The 26,085-nt window shown below is 41.9% G+C and overlaps 1 protein-coding gene across 1 annotated transcript in view; it reads right to left on the bottom strand.

Annotated features, from left to right (window-relative positions):
- il1rapl2 (interleukin 1 receptor accessory protein-like 2) overlaps positions 1-26,085 on the bottom strand; it is a 330,885-nt gene that overhangs the window by 118,953 nt on the left and 185,847 nt on the right. Inside the window, exons 4-5 of the mRNA XM_084550062.1 lie at positions 7,894-8,080; positions 7,662-7,815 (exon numbers count right to left, since the gene is read on the bottom strand). Of these exons, the coding sequence (XP_084406188.1) occupies positions 7,662-7,815; positions 7,894-8,080 (341 nt within the window). The remainder of the gene's footprint in view (positions 1-7,661; positions 7,816-7,893; positions 8,081-26,085) is intronic.

Consider the following 26,085-nt stretch of genomic DNA (forward strand, 5'->3'; position numbering starts at 1 on the left):
TTCCTGCAAGGTTGCTGTGATCAGCTCTTAAGTCCACCTGGCAGATACTTGTATTGCCTCTCGGATGCATTATTGTTCAGTCTCAGCTCTGGATGGGTATTTGGAGAGCAGGCCATTTATTCTCTTGGCCTCTGCCTGGCTGGTGTGTCTCAGTGCCTAGCAGCCAGAGCTGTGAGACTTTGTATGGCAGTCTAGAGCCTCACCGATGCATATCTTGTTGTCCTTATCCATCCAGGACCTGTCTCTTATGTCACCCTTGTGCAGCTCTGTTAGCTGACATCCTTCTGGGTTTTTTTTCATCTACCTACTTCTCCACAGAGGGGACTCTATGCATGTTGCATTCTTTATCTTCTTATTAATTACCTCCAGGGTGATACCATATGCCACTTGGTTATATTTTTTCGCCTTGTGGTTTGGGATAGTCAGTAGAACTGTGTTAACATCTGGATATAAATGCATCTGTGTAAGTACAGAATGTGCAGTGTGTTTTAAACTGAGAAAATGCCAGCGACAGAACAGGAGGGAAAGAGCAAGAGAATAAGACAGATGACGTGCACACTAGTGCCACAATGGCATGCAGGGGAAATAATATTGCATTAGGCTAAACATAATTCCAGTGAGGTTACGAATATTTTTAGACCATCGAAATCGCCTCTCTTTTTGTTACTCTCTCTCTCTCTCTCTCTCTCTCTCTCTCCCACTGTCTTTCTCTCTCATGTGCCTCAGTACAGAAATCCTCGGCAGTTAAATTTAGCCTGAATGCTGTGTACTTTGCTAACACACATTTTACTTTGAAATGCCTCTGAAATATTGATGAGATTTTTTTGAAAAATGGCTATGGGTGAAAAGAGAGTGAGCAAAAAGAGGGAAAACACCAAGGCTGGGTTTAAAATGATGAACTGTGGTTGAGGTGCAGTAAGCAAACGAACCAGCTCGGACACGTATATCTGGAAAACGTTAACGGGAATAGCTCAAATATTTAGCATAGAATAAAATGAAAGAAAATGACTGTCAGGTCAAGTTATAGAGCACAATGAAAAGATGAGCTCGGAATAACTGTGATATGAATGCTAGAGCCGCCACAATCACATACAAGGTCTCTGCAACAGATACTATTTTGTTTTATGTAATGCAAGTTGAGTGAGTCGGAAGTGATTTAAGTTGTGCTAAAAAAAGGTACACCAGTACCTCGCCTGTACAATAGTCCCTGTGGTGGGATATGGCACACAAACACAAAATGCACAAATTCCTTAGTGTTAAAATGTGCGTACTGTGTCAGCAACACTTTAACAATCCTCGCTCAGTTTGAATATAATGAATAAACAGGCTGCAAGGTAGAATTTAGATATAACTTAATTCAAGTAGCACGTAAAATAATTCAGTATTTGCAGTATAGCCATCTTGACAAAATGATCTCCATTGGCAACACATGGTATATCACACATGGACACGCACTGTTTATTCTGCAAAAGACCTGTAACACAGTAAAAGTGTGTTTAGTGTGCAGACAACGTCAGCGTTCCCTTCGCACTTCACATTTGTCCTGCTCTGCTGTAAAATGACTCAGGCTGATTAGACTAAGAGTAGGGGCGGCTTGGGTAGAAGCGTGCTGGGAACAGGGTTTCGTCTATGAATATAAATCTCTCTGTGTAAGTAAAAATAACAAAACCTTACAGGTAGATAGTCGTACCTGTCCACTAGAGGATGCACAAGTTCAGATATTTTGAAGTAGACAATTAATGCCTTCTCTGTGTACTGAAGCTAAAGGTCCAATAACTTTGACAATGAAATTCACCAGCAAATTGTTGTTTTGCAGCCTCCTTCTCTATTACTGCAGGACATTTGGTGAAGCTGTAAATTGACTGTTGACAGAGGATTTGGACCGTACCTCTGTTAGCATTTGTAGATACCTTTTCAGATGAGTGTGAACTGGAGGAGTACTTTTGTTGTATTTCAGGACTGACTTACATATTCTGCATGTCACAATAGTATGGGCTTCATCTGTAGTGAGGTATTTTCACGCCCTTGATGAACTGCTGCTGGTTTGCTGCAACGACCCACTGGACTCCTCACCTGTCTTCTCTGAGACGTCCATGTTGTTATACATATATTGACATGATGCTTAAAGCGTCATGGCCCAGCAGTGAAGTCGACAAACCAACTAGCCAGCTAGCCTGTACAACCCCTACTGTCAACACAGTAGAGATAAAAAATCTGGAAAAGCTTGTGTGTGTGAACTCTTCGTGTCGATTCAACTCTTAGTGTAGCGATTACAAGGAAATCTGTGATCCGTGTTTTGGCAGTTTCAGTTGTGGTACTGTCAGTAAAATCATATACTCCCTCTGAGGCCAGTATCCGTTTTAAAGTATAACAATATATAGGTGGGAGAACAGTTGTGCCCCATCACAGAATATGGATCTCATGATTGGCCCTCGATTTGCTTTTACTGTCAATTTCCAAACACGTACAACAGCTGTCCACATGAGTGCGCACACAGCGCCGGATACATCATACTTTTGTTTGTATGTTCATGCTCGCAGGCAAACACACACACTTAGAACAGAGCTGTGGTGTGGTAGGGATCAGATTGCTCCTGAAGGCAGCTCAGGGCTGGTGGAGCTCTTCACTGTGGGACATGACAGATATAAAAACAAACAGAGAGCTCAGTCTGTTTCTAGCTTTCCTTCTGTCTGTGTGCACAAACGTCCTTTAATAAAGAAGAAAGTATTTTATGGATCGATTCAGCTTTTTAATTCATAGGTACATTTTATTGCTTTGTACTTATGGTGTCGTTATAGATTTTTTTTGTAGTTATAGTTTTTCTGTTGCATTGAGACAATATCTTATAGATGAGGGGTGTAACAAGATGTGATCTGGGGGCACTGAAATACATCCTCTCACAGCAACACTTAGATAAATGTTGTCTGTCTTTACTTTAATCTCTGAACTTACTAAGATGCTACAATCACGTTTATGTGACTTAATGTTCACAGTTTTCAAGTAGAATTCACTTTGGATCACGCATAATATATATGAACCTAAAATAGACTTATAAATCAGCGCTGTCCTTTCTCATCACACCTTATGAAAGTTGCGATGGGTGAAATGTTTGCAGCTTGGTAGTAATATATTCCTTCCAAAACCACCTCTCAGCTGCATATATAGAGCTATAGCATGTGTAACGTCCTTTGGTTTTTCCTCACAATAAGGACAGCGACGAGTCAGTAACTCTGCCAAGAGTAATTGCTTTTGGGTTATTGTACTGGTGCTACTCGTGTCAGAGCAGCGGGACATCCTGAAACATTTCTCATGCTCACAGACAGCATTTCTTCATTACTGGGTTCTGCTTATGTAAGCCAAGTCATATTTATATAGACTATTGTCACAAATCCCAAAGTTGGGACTCGGAGGGCTTTACCAGCTGTAGAGCATACGGCATCCTTGGTTCTGTATCACTGTCTGCCTCCATTAGCCCTTCCTCCTGTTCCCCCTCTCACTGCTCATACATGTGTTTGTTTAGCAATACAGCCATTGGCTTAGATGACCTAACATTTGTGGCAACCTTGCGTCACCTGACAATTAAAATCAATCACAGTTAAACTCATGCCACCATATTGTGATTGCTCTTTCTTGGGACATTCTGTTCTGGACTTTAACCACTTCAGTCCCAGGGTTACAGTATCCGTTGTTATGGAAGACATTTAGTTTCAACCCTGCTTTACATTTCCACATTAGCTTCAAGCATTCAACGTAGCACGGACGTCAATATCCATAATCTGACCATAATCCAGTCAGCCATTCCACTGCCCCCTAAATTTAACAATGAAAATAATAAAACAGTTTAGAAAAAAAAAATCATTTCGAGAAAGTATTTAGAAACCACTAGAATACTATGTAATCCCACATGTTACCCAATCAGTCTACCAAGGATATCCTAGGGCTAAGAACAGAACAGCATTGTAAACACAAGAGATTATCCAGCTTTGCAAATTGTACACGTTCCTCGGGGACAGCCGTTTATTAGAAGCTGCAGATATTGAAAAAGTAACTGGAGTAATGAATGAGGTACAATGAGAGTGTGCCATTTACAACATCTATTCCCAATTGGAGTTTTGTCTCAGTCTCACAGGCGTCGTCAAGTCTATTTCCAGCACTTCTTTTCAGCGAAATGTATTTTGTTGGAAACAAAATCGTAGCCAAGAGCTGATCTTCAGGCTCTGTCTGTGTCTTTACTTTAATCTCCGTTTAGCGTTGAAGGCATCACGATAAAACCTCCTGCCAAGAGAGACAGACCTACACTACGTACAGGATCAAGGACAGAGATGTTAAGCCGAGCCACACATTGACAGATGTCTCGGGGGCAGGTTTTGTTGAGTATTGTTTACAGTGTTAGCATGCAGTTGCTGATACTGAGCTGCAGCAGATGAAACCCTTATTCTACCACGTGCTGGTACACAGAATGTTGCTCCTAAAATCCTGAACTCCCATGACATAGAGTGGTGACACGTTACACAAATATGCAGCTAGTCAAACATAAATTAATGCATGCACACATACACACACACACAAACACACAGTCACTGGCCTGGAATGGGAACTGGCACCAAAGTCTGCACGTACAGAGGCAGACAGAAAGAGCCAAAGATGCAAACGCAGATGAATATAGAAGGAAGGGAGGGAGGGGATGAGTGAAAAAACGAAGGGTCGGAGAGATATTCTGGCTTTCTAAACAGGGCACGGTAAATTGGACTCACAGCAGTTGGCATGTACAGCGTTCCATCAACACGCACATACACAACCGCACGGCACTTGGTTCATTCGTGCGTATGCTGCGTCACCGAGTTTGTCTATCCCCATATGTTAGCCTGCTTCAATTAGGTTACTTAGACAGACGACAAAGAAAGAAGGAGGGACACAACAGCTGGAAACTTTATAGCACTGAATATTAGATGACTTAAAACTTTATGAAACAAAGTTTATATTTAGATCAAATTAAATATTTCAACATGGCCACCTCAGACCAGTTGTTTGTGTTGTGAGAAAAATAACTGAACAATATAATGATTAAACCTGATCATTTGCCACGTAATGTATATTTAGACTGGCATTTGATACACTGATAAGCCACAACATTAAAACCACCTTCCTAATATTGTGTAGGTCTCCCTTGTGTCTCTAAAACAGTTCTGATTCATCTGAAAATAGATGCGGATCTTCTGAGGTTGTCCTGTGGTGTCTGACAGACTTGTGACGTTAGCGAACAAACCGAATCTATTGACTGGCTCTTTAAAACGAATGATGGGGCGCAGTTGCGAGCCGTTCTTTTTAAAAAAAAATTCAATTTTTTTGGCTTCACACATGAGTGTTTGAGTACCCAGCGAACTCGAGAAGAGGAAGGACACGCTTACTTGAAGTGAGTGGCTGTCGACTCGAAAAGACAAAATGAGCCAGAGAAAATGCAGAATACATTTTACCGAATTTTCCACGGGATAAATAAAGTATCCATATATTGTCTGAGTTTGAATGATTCTGATCAAAATTCTCCCTTATCATTCCTCCCAGTGATTTCTCGACTAAAATCTGGTATCTTAAAAATAAATAATCTTTTGAATGGCTCTTTGAAAGGAACGGATCCAGCTCCCTTCAAAGAGCCGTAAATCCCATCTCTAGTGTCTGACACCAGGACGTCAATAGCGGGATGGGTCCTCTGGGTGGAGGGGAGGGGCCTCTGTGGATCAGGCTTGTTCAATGCATCCTACATCTTTGTGGTATGGCAGGCTGCATTGTCCATGCTGGGTAAGACCCATGCTGTCGGAGAGTGTTGTTGCTACGGGGTGGGCATGCCTGGTCACCAACAACCTTTAGATGAGGGTTTTGACTCGAAGTAACATCGGCATGAATGGCAGGATCAGCAGTTTCCCAACAGAACATTGCATTTTAACGAGATGATCAATGTCATTCACTTCACCTGTCAGTGGTTTTACTGTTGTGGCTGATCAGCGTATTTGGCATCTGTCTGTTTTCCTTTGTAGTGTTCCTTTACATCTGTTTACTTTAATTACATTTTAAATAAGTGTGAACAATATAATGTTGTTAATATACGAAGAATAAGGCGCTAACAATCAGTCAAGACTGGATATTTCTAGTTTACTCAAAGGGAGTTCAACGCTCCCTCAAAACGTTTGGGATTATCTCATGATACGCTTTAGGTCTTGTCTGATCCACAGAGAAAGGTTAAGATACATTCTGATATAGTGATATGTATTATGTTGTACACCATCACTTGTTGTGACCACAGCACAAGTTGTTCCACTCAGAAATTTGTTGTTCTTTGGAGCGTTCACTATCTTCTACTACCAGGACAGCACGCAGGAAAAAAAGAATCATATCTGATCGCAGTGCTTAGATATATTTAAATATGACAACTCACTCTGAGAACAAACAGCAGCTATTTCCTTTAACAGCAGTTACAGTATGGAATAAGGGCACGGTGAGAAAATGTAGAAGATGTGACTGTGGTTTTGCATGTTATTTTTGTTTCACAGGCGAGTAGAGGGAGGGAACTCAGGAAATGTGGTAGCAAATAAGCTCATGGTAATGTAGCCATGCCTGTTCATATCAAGTGTGCTTATATTTTTTTATTTTTATCATTGCTAATAGACACCATAGGACAGCAAGCAGACATGCGCACACAATCATAGACTCCAACCATCTCCCCCAAACACTCAACTAAAGTGCAGGTGAAACTTAAACTCAAACGGCAAAGTGCAGATGCTACCACAGAGTCAAAGTTAAGTCCAAAGCCACTGAAGCTTGAAACAATCTATGTCTAATCTGGGCACAAAACAAATACAATAAAAGAAATACAACAGAGCAGTGCCAGGAATGTGAACGTACGCAGTTGTTTTAGGATAGATTGGTACTTGCATTCGAGGGAATTTTAAAACTGCTGTAGTAATGATGAATGATGTATTGCTGAGTCTAGGCATCTGTCAAAAATAATGGATGCTCTGGAGCCACGGAGAGATCTGTTGTATATTAACAGCAGGCAGAATACATATTGCTACCGTGTTTTAAGTCCAGTCTCCAAAAAAAATATACAGTCACTCATTCATTTTCTATAACCGCTGTCATTGGGCGACAGGCGGGGTACACCCTGGACATCGCAGGGCTAACACAGAGACACACAACCATTCACACTCACATCTATTCCCACCAATTTCAGATGTCTTAGGACTGTGGGAGAAAACCCAAAACCACTGATTGAATTGTGGCCAAATGAGACTTCCTACTACACCTAGCAACCTCAGTTTGCTGTCCCACTAGCCTGACTTGAGGTCCTCTGGTAAAAAATACCCCGGTTGTTCATATTTCCGTTTAAGTATCAAGTCCTATCCGGTTTTTGCCAATTTACTGTTTTACTTATTCTATTGTGTCCTGTCCAGATGTATTCAGTCTCATCTCCTATGTACCTTATCCTTCTTCTGTCCTATATTTATTTTAATTCAGCCATCGATCAATCTTCGGTCCTTTGGGGATAGTTGCACTTATAGCTATTGAAATCCAAAACACAGTTTACCTAGATGTATACAATAATATCATTCACATACTCTCTCAAAACACACCACTTCTTTGCAGAATCATCCAGCCGTACGTCCTACCTGTCACTTTGAGTTGCGTAGTCCGTCGCACCAGCCTGGATCCATACTGTAATTCACAGGTGTAATTTCCCCCGTCGCCCTCCTCTATCTCAGGGATCCAAATATTTGTGGTGTTAACAGTGATGGAGCTTCTCCACTCGACCCGCTCGCACTCCTAACGGGGAGATACAAGCAGAATTGAATCAGTTGCACTCTACGGAAGACTTCTCCAAACTTTGGATTTGTCTCATACCTTATACCAGGTCATCTGTGGTTGCTTGTATGGAGCCAAATAGTCTTCTATATCAGGACAGTTGATCATTTTGCTGTGAGTTATCTCGGCTTTCTCCAGGTGGCGGATTTTGCTGCTGAAGCACTTGCCCTCGTCGCTCTCTTCCACCGTCATTGACATGGACACTTTCATGCAGTACGTCGAGTTCCTGGACAGATTACAAACAAAGCAGAGGAATAAAAATGTTACAAAGCTCTCCAGTGACATTAACATATTTCATCGTTTCTATATCAGTTCTTGACACAAGGCACATAAAAAAAAAGTGAAACATAACCCTTAACATCTCGAGTTCCAGTTCTGGATGTAAACTACTTTGACATCCCGAACATAACACATACTGTGTGCGCGTCCATATTTCTAAAGCAAGTCAAGCACCCTCAAATCAGTCTGAGTGGGTTGGCTTTGAGCAGATTTATTTATCCATCCGAGAGTTAACGTGAGTCATTCCACTGAGACTTTGTGTGACATATTCTACTGGTTGGAGCCAACTGCAGTTTTAGTGAAATTATAACCTCTTTAACACCTTATTGACAGCATTGAATGAACAGGCATGGAGAAGACATAACAAGTTGTACAATATCTGATAAACATAATTTCACAAGAACAAGAACAGTTTTAGGCATAATTGAGGAAAGGGGTGTTTTTTATATGATTTGTTGCCCACAGTATTTTGTCCAAAGACAGGTCTTGTCCCATTCAAGGTCTTATTACAACAAAGAGGAAATGTTGCCCCAGCAGGCATTATTTACACCTGGGCTCAAGCTTATTTGGCACAGGTACGAGACCCAAGGTCTGAAATAACTGAGCCTAGCTCTGCCAAACTAGTGTTTCTCAACCCAATCACCAAACCTACCTGTTCTGCAAGTTTCTTCCAGCCTTGATTTTTGTAAACACCTGTTGCAATTAAGAGTTTTGCGAAACAAGAAGTGAAGAAATAACCTAGAAGAAACGTAGGCTCTGTGGAGGTTTAAGAGAAAACAAGTGTTGCTATTTGCACAAAGCTACACCTGTCATGGTGTGATAGTCTGTCCTTGAGACAAATTATTTAATGGAATAAGAAACTTTGAAGTTTTGTTTCAATGTGTATGATGCAACGTGCTGTCAGCATCATCTTAGACGTCTAAGATGTCTTAAAATCTGTACATGGTGATAGTAATTGTTTGTGTGAGAGTGTAATGGTGTGTGTGTGTGTGTCTGTGTGTGTAGGCCTGGCTGTGTGTGCTCTCCCAAGTTCACCTCCAGACACAAAACGACCCATTGATCTTCTTTCTTTTTTGCTCTCTCTCTCTCTCTCTCCCTCTCTCTCTCTCTCACACACACACACTCACCTATTGTGCCCTAACCAAAACCTCTCATCTGAGTGGATCTAAGCCACTTATCCCATCAATGCTGTGTGTACGTATGTGTGTGAACGTGTGCAAGTGTCTTACAGAGGACACTGGGATTGTTGTCATTGACCTGACCAAGACCACTGAGCATTGAACTAGAGGCCTGGAAAGCTTTTTATCCGTCCATCCCTCAGTTTCTCGCCTCCTCATCAATCTATCTCCAGCCTGCAGCATCTTGTTTTCTCCTCCACTGATTCGGTTACCTTTTCCAGTATGCTCCTGTGGCTCCCTCTCTGTGTGTCTTTATCTTCCACTGGGACACTGGGATCGTCCAGTCTTTTACGAAAACCTCCATGTCTCTGTTGATTTTTGGCCCATCCACACCACAGCTAGTAGTGTTAATTTTGTCAACAGTATTAAATGATCACCACCTCTCTACAACGTAATAAATAGCAACCCGCGAACATTTTGTATAGAGGATGTGTGCAGACGTAACTTTCCAACCAGAATACGGCCCCTCGTTCAGACTGAGTGGTAAAACATGCCGCAATGTGGCTGCCTCTAGTCTGAGAAACTTCAAAACCAGAAGTAAAAACTGGTTATCCGCTTTAATTAAAGGTGGTTGCACTTAACAGTGATCTGATTTTCACAATCTGGGAAATACAGCAAAAGCCTGAAGGCACGCAGAAGCCTTTATGCTTGGTCGTGCTTCAAGGCAGGATATGAAATTAAAGTGACAAGGTCACAAATGAATATTGTTCCATTACAGCTTTTATCTGGAAAACTGTAGGGTAGACTTTGTAGCTAATACTGCCACTCACTAGAGATAGTGATAATATTATTTTTAGAGAGTTAAGTTACCGGCTAACAACATCATCAAGGATATCCTCCTCTGGGGTTATTAGAGACACAGTCTTTTGTTTTTAAGATTTTGTTTTTAGTATAATCATCCCCTACCATGCTGTACTGTGGTGCACATAGCACCGGGATTAATCATGATGCAGGCAACTTGCTGAGATTCCTTGAGCATTTATAAGCACCAAGGATATTAACTTTGGACTTGCATACTTGGTAGTTCAGACTTGACCAGTTTGCCCCCGAATTGGAATAGCACCGTACTTGTTGATGCCTGCAACATGCAATCTGGGATTCCTGGCTACACCAAGTCCAAGTCAATGCAAACCTTGATAAAACGAACAGCGAAAGACCACATCTCAACCTCTCGACTTTACTTGGTCAGATATGTACTTTGAATTGGACTACTGCTTGGGCAGTGACCGATGATGTTTTACAAGTCCACAAGAACACAAGTACAAACAAGAATGCATATTGATAAATGCCTATTGTTTTTGGTTACATACAATTAGAAACATAGTTTCAAGTAACCATTTATCAGTTTAAGAGAAGCAATGAAACAATGAAACTGACAGTTGAATTAATTTATAACAACATGTAATTTGGCTCCAACAGAAGAAATATTTGGCGTTAGACATTATTGGCATTCTGGTATTTTTGCATTACTACAGATACCACTCCCCTGATGCTGCTTAATATCTCATGGATGTGTAAACAGAGACACATACTGGTAAAAAATAAGTGAATGATGTGTTTACAGATGCTCAAAACATCAGTTACTTCTTGTTTAATGTTACCCTGAATGTTGAGCTGCCCATCTTAAGCTATACCCAGACTATTAATTATATTTTTGCGACTTGGGTCTTGGTACCCACAGCTAAAAGGTTCTAAGATTGAACCCACTGGGGTCTTTCTGTGTGGAGTTGCATGTCCTCCCTGTGGTGGGTGCTTTGGCTTCCTACCACAGTTCAAAGACATTCTAAATTGTCTGTAGGTGTGGATATGAGTGTGAATGGTTGTCTGGTTCTGCTATCCCGGTTATACACTGGCCTGACCTGTACAGGGTGTACCGTGACATGTGACAACTTTACCTCACCTACTTTTCAAAGTTACTGCATGTAGATTAGATTCTGTACTAATATGTAATTGTGGAAAATATACAGATTGTAGAACATGTGTTAAACTTCCACATGCACCACCAACGTGGATATGTGATGAAATATCCAAACCAAAAGAAACCTGTCCTCCCTCGCAAAGGCGCAGATACAAAAGAAATTTCAAAAGGAGAAAAGGATTTTATGTAAAAGCAGTCTTTTATCTTGCAGCTTTGATGATGTTGCTCCATACATTCATGCCAGTAATGCACACTGAACTGAGCTGAACAGAAAGCACTAAAGCAGCTTTCTCTCTGTCTGCTGCGTCCCCTCTACATTTTCTCTTTTTTTGTGTGTGTGTGTCTGCCTTTGTCACGGTCTCTTCCCCTCAGCCTGTCCAACCCGGAAACCGGAAGCCAAACACTAAGTGGTACAAACGCACATCTATGTAAAGAAGTACGTATTATGCACATCTCGCTATAAACACAATGATTCAATTAGACTGCAATGCAAATGCTGTGTCAGAAGCACTTAGTGCATGCTGTTCAATCCTCACCAGTGCAAATTGTGAGTCTGTATGTGGGTGCATATTCATATGTGGTGCTGTGTGGAATACATTTAAATGTTTTTAGTTAGTAAAAATGTTCCGGAAGTTAAAGACGCTTCAACGTTAAGTGCAAGCGCTGCACATTTTGCTGCTGTGTTGCATGTCACCGACACAATGGTCTTTGGACTTAATGATGAAGTTATTTTGATGTTGGAAATTTGATATTCAGTGTATAAACATTTTCCCATCGCTGTCTACCTGCAAGGCAAACAAGTAATATTCAGCTCGGAATATATTTGGGATTACTGAAGAAGTAAGGACGTATAGTACAGTCACTAAAAATGAATATTCAACAGACTCAAGCTAACCTGATTATGTACTTCCCACATTTCATTACAATGCGTTTGCAGGTTTTGAGAGATTCTACGAAAAGCAGTAAATTACCAATTAAAACAGAAGCAGATGGGGCAGGATAAAAAAAAAAAAAAGGGGTATACCAAGATATAAAATAACACCATTTCATGCCAAACATCTCTTAGAACAGCGTGTTCCGGTGTATTTTTAGACAGTTGTAACTTTAATTGGCTTGTTCCGGAAAGAACTACGGTGAAGTTCTTGGGAAACCAAACATATTTCAAATCAATTCATCCGTTTACTTGCCAACAGATGCCGGCTCCTGATTTTTTATGATCCTCTGGGTGATTTGCCAGCAGACATTGTAGGTTACATGCCATAATTTGTCCTGACGGTGCAGTGTGAGGTTTCGCCTTAAATGTACGTTGTAGCATATTTTTGTGGAGAACTTTAGATTTCAGTTCCAGAGCTTGGGAAATACGTTCTGTTTTGTCTAGAGTAAGGCCATAGTAAATATAAGGCAGTTAGTTAAGCTAGCTGGAGGGAAAACAGAGACATCAATGCTGCAACAAATAACAAACAGTAGTTTTATGGACTAGATTCTTTCTCTGCTTGGAGGAACAACTTTCTAAAATAACTGCTGGTTGCCTAGCAATGCCGTGAGGGTGTCAACAATCAGCGTGGCCAGATCGGGCCCAGTTGGGTAGTTTCGATCTTTTTTGTGCAGCGTAAAAATGGGGTTGGGAAGGTGAACCTGTTTGCCTGTTTTTCTAATTGAGTGCTGATTTGAAACACTTCCCACATGGAAGTTGGAGAAGCTCCTTTTTTTATGATAGGCTACTCTAGTGGAGGGCAGTTAAAGTATAGTAAACAAGATATCAGTCTAACATTTTGGGTGGTTTTGTGTGCATTTAGGTGGTATTGAAAAGCTTTTGGACTGAAAAACCATCATCTGTACCAGATTCACATAGTGTAATAAATCAACTCCTTAGTCACAGTCAGAACTCAGATTTTGTTGATAAGTCTTGACAAGACTAGCAAGTAAACCAGTCATGGACATCTTAGCTTTTTGACTAATTATGTAAGACAACAGTGCTGGGGCGGGTTGTCCACGAATCAGAGGGTTAGCAGGTTTATACCCGGAATGTGCCACATGTCTTTGAGCAAGTGCTCCCAGTACGTGGCACTGGTGTGTGAATGTGTGTGAATGTGTGTGTGCTTGTGTGAGCGAATGGGTAGACGGGTCTGTGACTGTAAAGCAGTTTGAGTACCAATAGGTAGAAAAGCGCTATATAAAAACAAGGCCATTTACCATTTACCAATACAGGAAGCTCCTAGCCAGAGGTGGTTCTAAGAGTTTCCTGTCTGTATGCTAAGCTAAGCAGGTAGAGTAGCATTACTTTTTATACCTAACTTTTGACAAGAAAGTTAGTGTTTTACAAAAAACTATTAAAGATTTAGCTTTTTAGGGGATGTAATCACATATATTATATTATTGTTCTTTAATTACCTGTATCTGCATAATCTTAGCAGCAGATCTTCTTAACAAGGACAGTAAACACACGCAAACACATTACGCGAAGAGATACAAATTACATCTAAAGCACATTAAGATATTATTAAAGTTATATTTTCTACGACTCTCCCCTATCTTCAAAAACATTCAGTGTTTAAGAGCACAGTAAATGATATTAAAGAAATATCTCAGCCTCATAAGACAGCTGCTAATGTGCATATCTGTCAAGAGGAAGGCAGGGAAACATTTATGTGATGCGGGACTTTATTAAACAGACAAGAAAATATGAGGAGAAAAAAACGAGAAAAAAGATTTTCAAATGCTGAATAGCAGAGGCAATATAGTGCTACAGATTAGATTATACAGAGACGACATTTGTGGTTCATCTTGATCGTATTAGAGACGCGCTTGCGTTTCATGGCTCCTGGTCATTTCATCCTCATGAGAGGTGCACACACTGCGGGACAACAAAGCGGCGGTAACTGGTGTTTATCGGGATCGTTTACGAGACACGTTATCGGGTTATTGGCAGTCTAATTTGTTTTCAGCATATTTGCCGTACTCGGGCTTGCCACTATCTGTAGGAAATAAAGTCCCACTATGTGATTTGGAAGCGATTACGGGATCATTTCATCCACACAAATAAAGCCGACACCGTAGCCTGTGCAGAAAAGGGTTGCAGAAAATTAAAGGGTGAGTTCAGTCAGTTTGCAAAAGCAGTGGTGACTTGTCAACGAGAGTTAAGAGCCGTTAAATGACTCTTGAAGGAGTGAGTTGGTTTTAGATTGGTTTGGATTGTGTGTTATTGAAGGAATAGTTTGACATTGTTGGAAGGCTTGTTGTGTGTTTTGCTTGGGGTAACTTGGGAACGCTTAATGCTGTGGTGAGAAGACTGCACTCACAGTATATAGGATTTTTCTGCCTTAACGGATGAAGAGCTTTACATTTTTCTTGCCTTCCATGCCCCATTTACACAACATTCACACTTCCATGATGGCAGAGCTGCCATAAAAGGTGCTGGCTTGCCCATTGGGAGCAACTTGGGCTTCAGAGTCTTGCCCAAGGACACTTTGACACATGCACATGTGAAAGACAGTTCAACCCTGGGGTTGGTGGATAACGGCCCCCTCTACTAACTCTGCCATAGCAGCTACAGCTACCCGAGGGAAAGCTTCATATGTTGCCTGCAGACATAAATTCATTGTACATTTTTCCCCCTCATGGTTTCCTAAATTTCAGCTTTGTGCTCCTCTTGTGACAAACCCGTTGCACAAAGCACATACCTTCCAAATACATTTAAGCCTGACTTGACAATTCACCGCCACTAAAATCTGTCCAGTAAAGCTGCAACCTGTCTCGTGGGCTATAAATGAGGTGAAAAAAAGAGATTTAAAAGGTGAAAGGAAAGATTTGTGGCCACCGTTCTGGGTCTAATGTGAGCGGCTGACACACATAACCCTTTTTGTTATAGGGAAGTTTCTACATTAAGCTCAAGGCGTGTTGGTGAGTGCCGGTCATCTGCCGAGTGCGGCTTGTTATTTTGTAACATGGCAAAGAAAGGGTACAGTTGGTCGCCTTTATTTGCATTTGAAGAGAGCAATGAATAAAACATGGCATTTCGCTCTAACCGGCGCGTGGACGTGTGTGTTCGTGACTCCTTCCCGTGTGCATCTATTAAGACAAATGAGGAATGTGCTGTCATGCTGAAACAGGGAACAGGTGCGAGGAGAAACGCCTTTCAGCTGAAAACACACCTGATGAATCTACAGAATAGGGAGCAAGTAAAACCGCTTAGAATGAAATAATGTACAATATAAAAATGTAGGACCTCGAGACTGCAGAAGTCCTTCTTCCCCACTGCCGTCAGACTCCTTAAAAGGGAACCACTGGTTTTTACAACCTGGACCTTATTTCTGGCATAAAATACAATTGTTTACTCACCCATATAACTTTTGTGTAATATGTATTCCTTCTGGGGGTTATTTAGATCTGCGTATATCCATGTAGTGGGAGTGACTGGGGCACCGAAACGCAGCCTCTAAATAACGCATTATCTGCCGCAAAACTCGTTCATTTCACCAATATTTTGTTATTGTACACTAGGGCTGTAATTTGCTACTGCTATGGTTCATCCACAACCTCAGAATCTGGACAATATTCAGCCATGTGGCAAAAAACTAGCAGTAGCAAATTACAGGTAAACAAGCCGACCGTCGTCCAGGTCAGAAGACATCGTCCGTGACATCTGTAGGTCAATCTATAGACCCCAGATGATGATAACAGCTAACTCTGGACTCAACGGGGAATAGCACTAGCGTACGATAACAAAATATTGGTGAAATGAACGAGCTTCGCGGGAGATAATGCGTTATTTAGAGGCTGCGTTTCGGTGCCCCAGTCACTCCCACTACATGGATATACACAGATCTAAATGCCTCCCGAAGGAATGCAAATTACACAAAAGTTATATGGGTGAGTAAACGATTGTATTGTATGCCAGAAATAAGGTGCAGGTTGTAAAAAAAAGCTGTGGTTCCCCTTTAACAGCTGACAGCTAACAGCTTCTGTTTACATTTTTCAGTTCATTGTTTATATTCCAATTTGCACATCAATCCTTGCACTAGTTATCTTATATGTTGTATTATATTTTCATATTCCATTTTCTAAGATTATTTATATTGCATTAGGGTGGACGGCAAGAAGAAGACGAATTTCATTGTACAGGGAAACATGTTTCTACACTGGTCACATGACACTGAACTCTTTGAATCTTGAATCTTGAATAATATACACGTCTGTTAATTGGATTTTCACGAATCTAAGTCCTGATAAAAGTTAATATTCAAGTTGGAAGTGTAGTCTGAGGCTATAACATTGGCACAGAGACAGTATATGTATTGGGGCTATAATGATTTTTTTTGTTTATGGGTGTACTCTGACATTAATTTGAAAGGATTGCTGTTCATCAGTTGGCGTACACAATAATTTCCAAAGTGTCCTTAAGCGAGGAAGCAGCATGACTCCAACAACTCCGGGCACTGTGCACTTTGGCTGACCGCTAAGATATTTGTGTAAGATGTGTGTTTGTGGCAGAGAGCTCTCTCTCTCTCTCAAAAAAACAAATTCCAATTATATAAAATGCAAAATGAGCCATAAACGAATCTCCAAATCAGCTTGTAATCCACCATATCCACTCCGTCAATAAATCAGGCTCACCCTCCCTGCAATTACCCTCCTATGATCAGGGCAGGCTGCTGGAGGGTGCTTTGAATTATGGAGCTAATAGAGGGGGATGTATCCTGGCCAGCAGGCAGCGTGTTTATACCTGGACGGAGCTGCAGATTAATTTGACTATCAATCTAACTAACAGGCGGAGAGAGAGCGAGGACACCTGCGCATGCTGAGACGCTCACACACACGCACACACACACACACAAGCGTGGTCGCATTTCTGTGCATGGACTCCTTGGGACACATTTATATATGGTTGTGCATTAGTTTACAAGTTGTATCATGCTATGCTTCCTCGTACAGAGCTTTTTTTTCTGTGTTTAATGTGAGTTGAATGTACATTCCCAACAAATATCAGCAAGACATACCAATGGAACTTTAATTATATCAAAAATACATTATTAGCTTAAAGTCCAAACTCCTTCAAACATTCATCATTAGAAGCGGGTGCGTCTGCGATCATTAGCGTTAGGGTATAATGACTACAAGTCCCTTTAAGTGCATCATAATGCTGTGGACCTTCATGAAAAGAATCATTTCCTATACTTTTATAATTATGCTTTATTAAACAGAAGACACCAACGATGCTCCAAGAGACACGCAGAAGCCCATGTCAGCTCACTGACACATGAATATTGTTCAAGGCGGCTGCCACCCTGCTCTGTGTCAGTGTGCGCGCTGTGCCTGCACGGAGGCTCGCTCGCCGGCTATTGTGCGTTGCGTGTATGTAAAGCCACGGGTCATGCTCTCTGCCGTTTAAAGTTAAGTGTCAGTGCACTGCACAAAAGGGCAGATCGGTGCATGCGTGCACGCACGTTCCCCTTGAGTGCTAATGTTTTTTCTGTGTATAAGGTCAACAGCTCCTAACTGTGAAACACAGATCAATACGTGCCGCTATTGACAAGCAACCATCTATGTCCCAAAGAGCAGTTATACCAGAAACAATACACGCTTAAATGATTACTATACCCATAGGCATTACATACATGAATATGTTCCAGAATAGAAAACACACTTATCAACCAGCTTGATGAACAGGCAATCAACTGATTTGAATTTTAATTGCTTGTTGATTTTGGGCATCCATAAATCTGAGAGAAAACATTGCATCTCTGAAAGTTATTACATTAATTTAGCCGAATGTGTACTAAAATAGCAAAAGCATCTACATCATGGGTCCTTACAATTAGAAAGTGAAGCAGTTCTCAGCCTAAACTTTCTGTGCACGCAATATAAGAGAGGTGCTGAGACGCTGCAGGTACGTACTCAGTTACCTTGGGTGTGTTCCTTGCATCTTGGTGCTATATAAATAAAGCACCTGGCTATAGATGTGAAGAAAACATGGTACATCAGATCAGGCCACCTTCATTCATTACTCCGTGGCCCAATTCAGATGCACACCATTGTAGGTGCATTCCACAGTGGATGGACACCCTGACTGGTCTGCAGCTGCGCAGCTCCATGTACAGTGTAGCTTTAAATGCATTTAACTATAAAAACTAACCACAATCCCACTGTGTTTTAAAATAGCAAAAGCATCAACATGATAGGGCCTCAGAATTAGACAGAAAGGCAGCCGTCACCTTTCACTCTCTGTTCACGTAATGCATACAGCATTAACATCCACACTCTCAGTTAATTAAAATACCAGAAAGTAATTGCCTCATGGTGATCTGAATCATTTGCCAACTGTGCTCAGTTCAGTCACTGCTCAAACTTAACAACAACGTCGGTTCACCACTTCCACGCGGGCCATGCTTGTAGTTGTACTGCAATATCAACATATTATCATTATATAAAGAAGATCATAACTGTGTGTGATGAAACGACAAATATCTAACGGCCCATTCAGCTCTGTAGTTTCTGCAGGTTATAAATTAGTGAAAATGTAAAAACTACAGAGAGTGGGGATTAGCTTGTGTTACCCAGCATGAAAGCCAATGTGTGTGAGAGAAGAGCTGGCCAAGGTGACTCTGTTGAGTGTGTGTGTGTGCGTGTTTGTGTGCAGCAGCACTGAGTGCCCCCGGGCCTGTATATAAAATGAAGTTGTTGTGCAGGCTTGATTTTCTGTAAAGTCATCCATGTGTTAGACTGTTCGTGGTCTCATACTTCTTTTGATATTAACGCAGAGCAGCTATGTGACTCTGCCTGAGTGTTTATCTGCACTGCAGCGTACGGTATATTTAAATGTACTACAGAGCAGGGTACTTTATTTTTCTATTAAGCAGAGAGTTTATGGAGCACATCAGTATATTTTCTTAGAGGGGATCTGATTGCTGTTGCTGTGTCTTATTACACCAGATAAATGATCGTATTCAGGTGACGCGTGTTTCACACTTTTCCACTGATCAACAGGTGATGGTAATGCACAAAGAAATCTCTACAACTGCAAGATATGAGAAAACAGCAAACAAGCAAACATAGACTTTACGAGATACATGAGGTGGGAAATACACTGATCAGGCATAACATTACGACCACCTTCTTGCATGTTTCCCTTGTGCCCGTGGGCCTTCTGAGGGTGTCCTGTGGTGTCTGGCAAAAAAATGTTGTTAGTGGGGGCCTTTGGGTTATATGGGTTAAGGGGCGGGGCCTCTGAGGATCATCCCACAGATACTTGATCAGTTTGGGATCTGGTGAATTTGGAGGCCAGGTCAACACCTTGTGCTGTTCTTCATGTTTTTTTGAGTTGTTCCTAAACCGTTTTTGTGTGTCAGAGATACTTGCAGCCATCAAGGAGTGTCATTGCTATGGGGTGGGGCTGTCTGGTCTGGTCTAGGTGGGTGCTACATGTCTAAGTAACATCCACACCAATGAATGCCAGGTCCAAAAGTTTCCCAGCAGAACCTTGTATTGTCACAAGTTGGTCAAATTTCCCTGTCACTGGTTTTAAAGTTGTGGCTGATCAGTGTGCAGCTTCATCGCATTTTCTTAACCTCAAGGAAATACACAACCAGTTTGGCTGAGTTACTGGATGCAGACACATAACTTTACAGGGCACCTTTAAATGCAGCAATGTCAGTCCCAGACACTGAACTATGGTGTTAATTAAAGCTGGGTTAAATGTCACAGCAGCTAAAAGACTTTATGCTTCCCATTAGTTAACTAGCGGATGGCTGTCACCTTACCTGACACCTTAGTACAGCATGTTGGGCTTTTGGGAAATTAGAATACAAACTAAGACTCGCGTTTTTCACTCCACAATAACAGGTTTTTCTCATACTACCTGCTGCAACGTTATTTTACCTTCACCTTGGTCCTGACATTGATATGGAAGTTACTTTCTTATATACCACGAAAGTTTGGGCAGAATAAACAAGGAAACATCGCATTGTCGTTGCTATATGTTTCCCAGACAACACATTTGGTCATCCAAGTGACATAAAAGAAAAGACATTAGACCAGAACACCTTCTTCCGTCACTCTGTGGTGCAGTGCTGATGCCCACATGCATACTGTAGGCGCTTTCCACAGGGGTCAACATGGGCACCCTGACTGCTCTGCTGCTGCACCGTCCCATACAAAACAAACTGTCATGATCTGTGTGTTCTGACGCCTTTCTATCAGTACACGCATCAACCTTTTAAGCAATATGGGCATCTGTGAGCCTCGGCTGCCCGTGACCCTACCACTGGTTTTGCTGATTTTCCTTTCTTGGGCCACTTTTGATAAGTACGGACCACAGCAGAGACAGAACGCACCATAAGAGCTGCAGTTTTGTGCTATAGCTGCTCTGACCCAGACGTCTAGCCTTTAAATTTCATGTCCCTTGTTAAAGCCACACAAATCCTTCCACTTGTCCATTTTTCCTGCTTCTAACACATGAGCACATCAGAGGACAAAATGTTCACTTACCGCCTAATATAGCCACCGACTGCCAGGTGACATGATATCAAAATAATCGGTGTAATTGACCTGATCTGTCTGAGGTTATAATGGCTGATCGGTCATAGTCTCATAGGGCAATGGTATCATATTATGTTGTTACCATTTTTTTGCACAAGAAGAACCTAAATAAAAAGCCTGCTTGGACTTTGGTCATATTTTTCAGTGCTCTTCCTTCATATAAACTGAATAATGTGCCACACTTAATGTTGATTGTGCTGTAGTTGTTGCATACAAATAAAGCAAATGATATTTCACTAGGCTATTCAGCACCTCAAAATGTGTGTCTTGCGTCGACATCCTGAGCCAAGCAGCCCTTTGTATATCTTTCCTTACCATTAACCAAGTGTTTCAGTGGCCTAACTTTAAACAAACCCTACCCATTGCAGATTTGTAGTAACTGCAATCTTACTATAGTTGCCATGCACATGCATTGGTGTTTGACCATGTAGTAATGATACTAAATTGCACAAAATACACAACTGACAATGCAAATGATGCATCGCTAACTTCCCACTGCGGCACGTCCAGGGACACTGCATGGTCTTTTCTCTTGTGCACCTCGTACCTCCCGATCAGCTTGCATGGTCTCTCTTAGCCTTGCTATGCTGATGATACCCAGGTGTTCTCGCCCTTTCTGTCGGCTGACCCTGCGCTCGAATCTCAGCCTGCCTCAGATGATGGAACGTAACCTTCAGTTCTTCTCTCCGAGGCTTAAGATTAATTCCCCCCAACATGTCTGCAATAAATCTGGGGCCTCGTGATTAATGACCAGCTAATTTTTGCTGAGCACTTTGAATCTGTCACTCAGTCATGTTGCTTTCAACATTAGGAATATCAGGTCCTATTGGCTGAGAGGGTCATTTATCTCCTTGTCCAGGAAGCCCAGTTAAACCTCTGAAATGGTCTAAAGCACGGAGACATGTGGTTTCGACCAGACGACAGCTCATGTTTTTGTTATAGTCCACTCCCTACCACCATTCACATTGAGTTTAGATCAATAATGTTCACCTATAGAGTTGACAGAATCCTGGCATCATTTAGGTTAAGGAACCATCTTGTTCACCGTCTTTGAATGAATGCCGACTAGTCTTTAATATTGCTGCATGGCCAGTAAACATCAAATGTCCAAATGCTTCTCCAGTAAATTCCCATGGTGGTGGATAATGTTAAAGGGGAATTGCCGTTTAACCTGGACCTTATTTCTGGCAAAGAATCTGATCGTTTATTCACCCATATAACTTTGGTGTCATTTGGAGTCGTTCGGAGAGATATTTAGATCCAGTGGAGTGCTGTGTATATCCATATAGTGGGAGTGACTGGGGCACCGAAACGCAGCCTCTAAATAACGCCTTATCTGCCGCAAAACTCGTTCATTTCACCAATATTTTGTTATGATACGCTAGTGCTATTCTCAGTTGAGTCCGGAGTTACCTGTTGTCTATTCGCGGAGGTGTAGCAGTTTGTTGTTCTTTGGCCAACTGTTCCTCTCTCTGCCTCCGCATCCTCCTTTTAACGAGCTCCTCATCCATCTACTCTGTCTCAAAACGGTAAGGACGTCCATCATAAACAAAGTCGTCGTCCACAACCTCAGAATCGGAAAAATATTCAGCCATGTTGCAAAAAACTATCAGTAGCAAATTGCAGGTAAACAAATCGACCGTCGCGGGTGCTCACGGTGCTCAGAGATGACATCATCCAGGTCAGAAGTTAGTAGGTGAATCTACAGACCCCGGATGATGATAACAGGTAACTCCGGACTCAACGGGGAATAGCACTAGTGTATCATAACAAAATATTGGTGAAATTAATGAGTTTCGTGGCAGATAATGCGTTATTTAGAGGCTGCGTTTCGGTGCCCCAGTCACTCCCACTATATGGATATACGCACCGCTCCACTGGATCTAAATATCTTCTGAACGACTCCAAATGACACCAAAGTTATATGGGTGAGTAAACAATCGTATTTTATGCCAGAAATAAGGTCCAGGTTGTAAAAAAACGGTAATTGCACTTTAAGGTGATTGAAGAACAACATCTGATGATTTTTTTCTTTCTCCATCTCTTTTTTTCCCCCTCACATTTCAATCTCTTTTTAAATGGAGTAATCTCCTACGCCCTTACTGGCATCGTATTGTGCTGTGGACAGTGCATCCCCCAATGTAATACATTTAAATGAATACCATTTGTTCACAAGGAATGACTCAGTTGGATCATTTTAAGATGACGGTATGCTACTTTAGAGGGCGAAATTCCGCTCGGTGCTCATTTAGTGAGTGACTACGCAGATCAGTGTCTTCCTGAAGGACACTTATACGATGGTTGTGTTGCTGTGAGGATCAAACTACCACCTCTGCTTGCCAGTGCAGTATTTTCCACACTAGACCACTTTTCACACTTCCTCCTCTGCCCTCCTTTCTCTCGCCTTAGCCCTTTCCTCCATATCTCTACCAAGTCAGATCGCATTTCAGAGCACCTTAAAACCCCTTGAACATCAAAGTGTCAAAACCAAGGCTTTTTTTTTTCTTTTTCAAAAAAACGAGCAGGCCAGCAGGCACTGGCTCAAGTTGGCATGCACTGGCACATGTTAGCCCACATTGGCAAGATAGTGGTATCGACTCAGTGGCTGCCAAGTCACTGAGGACTGCCAAAGAAACTTCAAATGACCGCTCTCCCCTTCTCTGCTCCTATTTCGCTCTCCACTCCTCTTTATTTTACTCTCTTACTGCCATTGTCTTTTTCACTCCCACTCTGTCTCTCTTCATCTCTTTATCTCTTCTTCTTTCCATTCACTGTCTTTATCTCCTGCTTGGAGTCTGCTAATCTGATGAAGAGAAAGGTTAAACATTTGGCTGACATTAGAAAACACCCTTGTGACAACTATGCGTGCGTTCCTTGTGTGTTAGTGTCCACAGAGTGTAGAGTTTATCCTCCAATGCAAAGGGAGGCAGGTGGTTCAGCTTACTAGAAGACATCACAGGGGAATAGCTGAGAAAGAAAGACCAACAGGGGGAGGTACACAACTATGAATACAAATTCAGCCTTTTACTCAAAATAAAAAAATATTTCATTTGTAAATCAGTTAAAATGCTTGATGGAACAAGAAATATGAAAATGATGGGGAAATTTCAGCAGTCAAACAGTATTTTGTGTGTAGTCAATGAAAGACTGAGGCCATGTTTAAAAGAAATCAACCCTGACTGTTGGCGAAACAGAAGTTTAAAGAAGAAATTACAATGAGGTCTCCATTATATAAGTCAGACAGATTTCATGCCCAGCTATCCACCCCATACTCCTCTCTTGGAGTTTCTTTCCAGACCACAGAAAGTCACGCATCTGTAAAATGTCAACATGTGCCCTTTCTGTCGATATTGTTCAAGCCCATCTACCTGAAACGATATCTATATGGTCGCAAAAACAGACAACTTAAAATGTCAGTAAAATGACATGTCCGCTCACGACGATCGGTTTAAATAAGCATATCGGTTAGCTAGACCGAGAGAGTGTGGTCTCAGTTAAATATGGAAAAAGATACAACAGGAAGTTTTTTTTAGTGTCAAATGCCACTGTTTTACATGCCCATCATCTACCCACACCACCTCACTCAAAAAATGGTGATTCTGAACCTCAATATTATTACAAAACTAATTTATTGACAGGTTTAAGCTGGTCTGCATATTCAGGATAGAGGAGGAGGGACCTGAGTTTTGAACATGGTTCCCAAAACTGAAAGAGCAGATGAGGTTCCTGACATTCTGAAATGGTCACTCAGAAGCCACATACTTGAACACACAATCACTTTTGTTGTGTTCCTCTGAGAGGGCCAAACTTCCCACTAACCCAATCAATTAGCTTTAGTCAAGTAGCCAAAGACAGCCAAGGCACTGGCCAGTAAGAACCAGGCAGTCTGACAGTCAACCAGGCAGTCAGACATCCAGAACACCAGCCAATCTGCCCGTTACCACGCAGAAAAACCAATCAATCGCTGACCCTACCGCACCAAAGGAAACGAGCCCAATGGTCCAGCCAACAAACCACAAACTCACCATCCCAGAAGCCGTCCAGCTTTTCAGCCAACCAGTTATCATTTTCCCGCACAGAGAACATGCTACATTTCCACCTAATGTGATGTGTTGAGGAGAAGAATCAGCAAAGCCAGAGGCATGAAATCTCTCATCTCACGCCACCTTCACCATCTAACACTTATTATTTTGTTCACTCTGGGTCCTTCTCTCCGCCGCTTTGTCCCGTGTCTTTTTTCATTCTTCACCTTCATGTCTCCCCGCGCGCATGTGTCCCCATCTACTTTTTGTATTCCTTTTGTGCCTCGCTCTGAGAGAGAATCGAGTGTAGCAGGGTAGAGGTTTGGTGCAGTCTTTCGTGCAGTGTTACAGCCTCAAAAGTAAACTGAGACCTCTCACTGTGTGTATCAATTTCTTTCTAAGTGATGTCTGTGTGTGTGTGTGCACTGCTGCCCTAATCATAGTGTGTTGTATGGAGGGTCTTGGGCAGTCACTGCATGCCCTCTTCCCCTACTGAGGTCCTTATACCTGCAGAGAAAATGGATTTTTGCTTTTCTTTTCTCCTACACTCATTTCTCCATCTCACCCTACCTTCCCCTCGTCTCTCTCTGTATAATTCCATCTTCTCTCTATCAGCTTTCCTCTGTTTTTCTCTCTGTCTATTTACCCTCTCTCCCCAACCCTCCAATTTAACTACTTTCTCCTTGACTCTGTCTTTACCCTCTCCTCACTCTCCCTTTCCCACCCACCAGCTTTCATTTCTTTCGCCCTCTCCCTGTGCACATCTCTCTTTCTTTGAACCTCATGTCTCAGACAATGTTATTTTCCAGTTATTGTCTCCTGAGAGGGAATGTCACTCCACTTTTAATGCTCGTTCACCTTTGGTTTTATAACAGCGTCTCTTGGTTGTCCCCTCTCAGTGGCTCGTACAAACCTACACACTCCAGCACACACTGGGGATCTGCTGCGGCTTCAAAATCAACAGGTAAAAGACACATCTCGGCGTCCTCAATATGACATGAAGCGCGGCAAAGGATGTGGAGAGGGGCTTCGGTACACCCTATAGGCCGAGCATTTTCTCCCACAGAAAATCTCCCCCAAAAATCCTCATTCTAACAGCTGCAACCACAATGAGTCTAGAATGGTCCAACAAGGAGACATCACGTCTTCTGTAGAGGACAGCCCCATATCATCTGTCCTCGTCTATGCACTTCTGTAAGTGTCTACTTCCACAGCACATATACACCGATCAGGCATGACGTTATGTTACTCTGGCTCTACCTATAGGACCCAAAGGCCCCCACTAACAACATTCTGGTGC

Source organism: Chelon labrosus (assembly GCF_963514085.1).
Source record: "Chelon labrosus genome assembly, chromosome: 8".
Classification (NCBI taxonomy): Eukaryota; Metazoa; Chordata; class Actinopteri; order Mugiliformes; family Mugilidae; genus Chelon; species Chelon labrosus.